This window comes from Carettochelys insculpta, chromosome 32 (genome assembly GCF_033958435.1).
Source record: "Carettochelys insculpta isolate YL-2023 chromosome 32, ASM3395843v1, whole genome shotgun sequence".
Classification (NCBI taxonomy): domain Eukaryota; kingdom Metazoa; phylum Chordata; order Testudines; family Carettochelyidae; genus Carettochelys; species Carettochelys insculpta.
This window is the reverse complement of record NC_134168.1, coordinates 2,040,327-2,044,136: the sequence shown is the minus strand read 5'-3', so window position 1 is coordinate 2,044,136 and position 3,810 is coordinate 2,040,327. Positions and strand designations below refer to the sequence as shown.

The 3,810-nt window shown below is 53.2% G+C and overlaps 1 protein-coding gene across 1 annotated transcript; it reads left to right on the top strand.

Annotated features, from left to right (window-relative positions):
* The first annotated feature begins 3,121 nt into the window (after positions 1-3,121).
* LOC142004523 (ribonuclease homolog) lies at positions 3,122-3,595 on the top strand. The gene has a single exon (XM_074982168.1). The coding sequence runs from the start codon at positions 3,122-3,124 to the stop codon at positions 3,593-3,595; it is 474 nt and encodes a 157-aa protein (XP_074838269.1).
* Positions 3,596-3,810: the final 215 nt, after the last annotated feature.

Sequence of the window (3,810 nt, the reverse complement as noted above, 5' to 3'; positions counted from 1 at the left end):
GACGCTGAGTTCCTCTTGGATTTTCAGAGCATCCAGTTCCCTTAGGACCTTGCAGGGGCTCTGGGTCAGGACTGAGGGGCACCGGCAGAGCTCTGGCGAGTGCGGCGCTGCCGTGAAGATGGAGCAGACACATTTCCCCAAATGTTAAGCTCTATCGCGGAAAGTAAAAGCTCTCAGATGCGCCAATCACACGCAGCAAGCTGCATGGTGTGCAAAAATGAGCCGGAGCCAGAACTGGTCCAAGCACACAGCCCCCCTGATAACTCCTCAGGCCTCTGTCGAGATCCTGGCTGGTGAACAATGAAACATGGGAGGGGAAATGAATTCATGAGAACCGGTATGTGAATGAACCCCAAACGGTGACCAACACCATGAGGGGAGGGGCTTTTGCACCCGTCCCCCACTTCTTCACTTTAAAAAAAGCAAGTTTAGGGGGACAATGTTAAAGAGGATAAGGACACCCACACTGGGTCACAGACAGCACTGAAAACTGGACCTGTTCCTACGTGTCCTGAATCCCACACTGGGTCAGACCAAAGGTCCATCCAGCCCAGTGTCCCGTCTCGGGCCAGTGGCCAGTGCCAAATGCCCCAGAGGGAATGAGCAGACCAGGGAATTGTTCAGTGATCCTTCCCCTGTTGAACAGTCTCGGAGTCCGGAACAGGCTATCCCGGGCCACCCCGGCTAAGTCTTTGATAGAACTGTCCCCCATGAGGCTACCTAGTCGATCTCCCAGCCCAGGTACCACCTTGATTCTCACAGCAGACTCTGCAAAGAGTTCCATAGGGCACAGACATTTCATGCCTCCTGCTCTAACCCAAGCACATCACTGAACCTTCTGCATCCAAGCTGGGATTGGAGCAGGAAGTTGCCTTTGGATCAGGACTGATCCATCTGCAACTCCTTGTATGTGGGCAGCCCAGGCAGGCGCTCCTACACCAGCGTTTGCTGAGCTAGCACAGGTCACAACTGCAATGGGGACACGCAGAGCGGGTACCCAGAGTCCCTGTCCAGCTGGCACTGCGCTGCCTGCCATCGACACCCACGCTAGGTGGAAGAAGGCTGTGCCAGCTCGCTCATCTGCATTACAATCACACCCTCTGCTCCTGGACAGGTGCATCTCGAGCTATTGCTGTGGATCTCGCCTCTCCGGTCGGACCTGCACAGTGAGTTCCACATCCAGGCCTGCTGGGCAATTGATTTTAATTTCCAGGCAATGGGAAATTGTTCTGAGCCTGTAATTTACTGGATGGCTCATCCCACCTCCATGCCTGACTGGGCTCCATATAAGCTGCTCCTCAACAACCAGGAGGCTCAGGGAGAGGTTCATCTCTGAAGAAGCTGGGACCCATTGCTCCAACGACAGCGAAGGAACAAGGACTTGGGTGAGTTGAGGGAGATTCCACCAGCAACCTGGAGAGAGGAGAGAAGTGGGTCTCTTGGGGTTAAATCTGCAGGGGTGATTTGTGAGAGGTGCTGTGGTCTATTGGTTAGAGCAGGGTAGGGGCATGGGAGTCAGGACTTCTGAGTTCTAGCTTCCCCCTCTGGGAGGAGATGGGGGGATTATTATTTGAAGGAAGGTGTTACTCTCATGGCTGACCTCCTCCCCATTGACTTTCTGTGCTGTGATCGGTTCCTCTGGACTTGTCCTGGCAAGGTCTCACACAGCATTTCCCCTGGGGCTGTGACCCTTTGTGAGCCAGGCACTCATCAGCTGTAAGGCTGAAATTACCACCAGCATTTTCATCCTGGCAGAGGAGATCTCAGCCCCCGTGACCACAGACTCTTTCCCCCTAAATGCGTGACACTCACACCACGGCCTTCAATCTGCAAGTGGCTGTTTTATAATTCCCCTGCAGCTCAAGATAATAAGACATCTCATGGTTTAACGTTTAACTTATCTCTATTTCTAACCCATCAGGAGGCTTTGTACTGGGTTACTAAGCTATGAAGTTATCATCCTGCCCTTAGTTATTAACTTATATGTCAGGAGAAATTAGTTACCGAAATATTTCCCCGTCAGGTTGTTTAAATATGACTACAGGTTGAACCTCTCTGGGCCGGCACCCTTGGGACATGACTGGTGTTGAATGGGAGAATTTGAGAGACCACAGGAGGTCAATAATGTCTAGCAGCATCACCCACAAGTCTACGGCTGACTGGGCTCTTAGCGGACATGTAGGGGTAAATTACAGCTATAGAGCTGCACAGAACACTGCGAGCCAGGACTGGTGGCTGGAAACAACCTTTATGGGACCAGGGGAAACTTGGCCACACCCGTGATAAGTGATCCTCCAGCTAACTAAAATCAAGCTGGATTACAGATGTTGCCTGATCAGAGAGTTCTGGATTAGAGAGGTTCAACCTGTGGTGCAAGAGCAAACCAAAGAACGAATTCACCCTGCTGCATGATGAGCAGGATCAGAGAGGGAGCCGTGTTAGTCTCTATCTTCAAAAACAACAAGAAGTCCTGCGGCACCTTAGAGACTAACAGCTATTTTGGAGCATAAGCTTTGGTGGGCAAAGACCCGCTTCGTCTCATGCATCCAGTGAAGCGGGTCTCTGCCCACGGAAGCTAAAATAGCTGTGAGTCTGTAAGGTGCTGCAGGGCTCCTTGTTGTTCCTGCTGCAGGAGTTTCAGGTAATTCTGATGGCTAATCTGTCTCACGAAACCTTAAGGTCAGCGAAGTGAGCGGGGATTTGATGGCAGCCCCTCAGTGACTTGAAGGGTGGGCGCTTCCACAGAGGACAAGGAGAGGCTGTTCTCAGTGTGACGGATGGCTGAACAAGGAGCAATGGCCTCAAGTTGCGGGGCGGGGAGGAGTAGGTTGGATATGAGGAAAAACTATTTCAGCAGGACCCTGGAACAACAGGCCGGGCCCTGGTCTGAGCTCCGTCTCTAAGCAACAATATATTACCGGCATGGGGCAACTTTCAGAGGCGAGATTTACTGGCGGCTGTATCTGGGGAAAATCTCCTCCAGTCTCCTCCTCTGCTTATACTGACTCTGCTGTTTGGGGGCGGGTGGGCAGGGTATGAGGGGTCGCAGGAGAAGGTAGGGCTCTGGGGGCAGAGGGAGCTGGGAGGTGACAAGGGGAGAGGTACAGGCCCAGGACGTTCCATGGAGGAGGTAAATCCCCACCGCTCACTGTCTCCTTCCATCTTCTCCCTCTCCCCACTGCAGGTCGAACGAGAGGCGGCCATGACCATGAAAGGCTCCTGCCCAGCCCTCCGGCTGTCCCTTGTCCTGCTGGCGGCTTGGCTGGCCCTGGCCCTTGGGCAGACGAATGACGACTTCCTCAAGCGGCACTGGGACAACCCGAAGACCTCAGCCCCCTGCCTGCCCGCTTACTGTTACACGGCCACAGGTGTCCGGGGCATACCTCATCAGGACACCGTCTTCATCCATGAGCCTGTTGCAACCATCCAGGACATCTGTAAAGACAAGAAGGAAGGAGAAGAGACAAGCAACAATCCCCTCAAGCTCACTGAGTGCACGTTTAAAGTGGGCATTGCCTCAGGGAAAGAATCAAATTCAAAAATCACTGTTGAGTGCAAGGATAATCTCCCTGTGAAATTCGTGAAGGTTGCTTAAGTCCAATTAGAGGACTGTCAGGGACCCTACCGATTCCTCAGCTCCCCCTCTGTCCGTACCACGAGCAGCCCCTGCCTCTGAACACTGGCCAGATTGCCTAGGTGTTTCCACCCTCAGCGCCCATTTTACGGGATAGCCGCCCCCTTCCCCATCTCATGCTCCCTTCCGCCACACCGCAAGCATCTAAACTCCAGTCCTTCCAGAAACAAACTTTG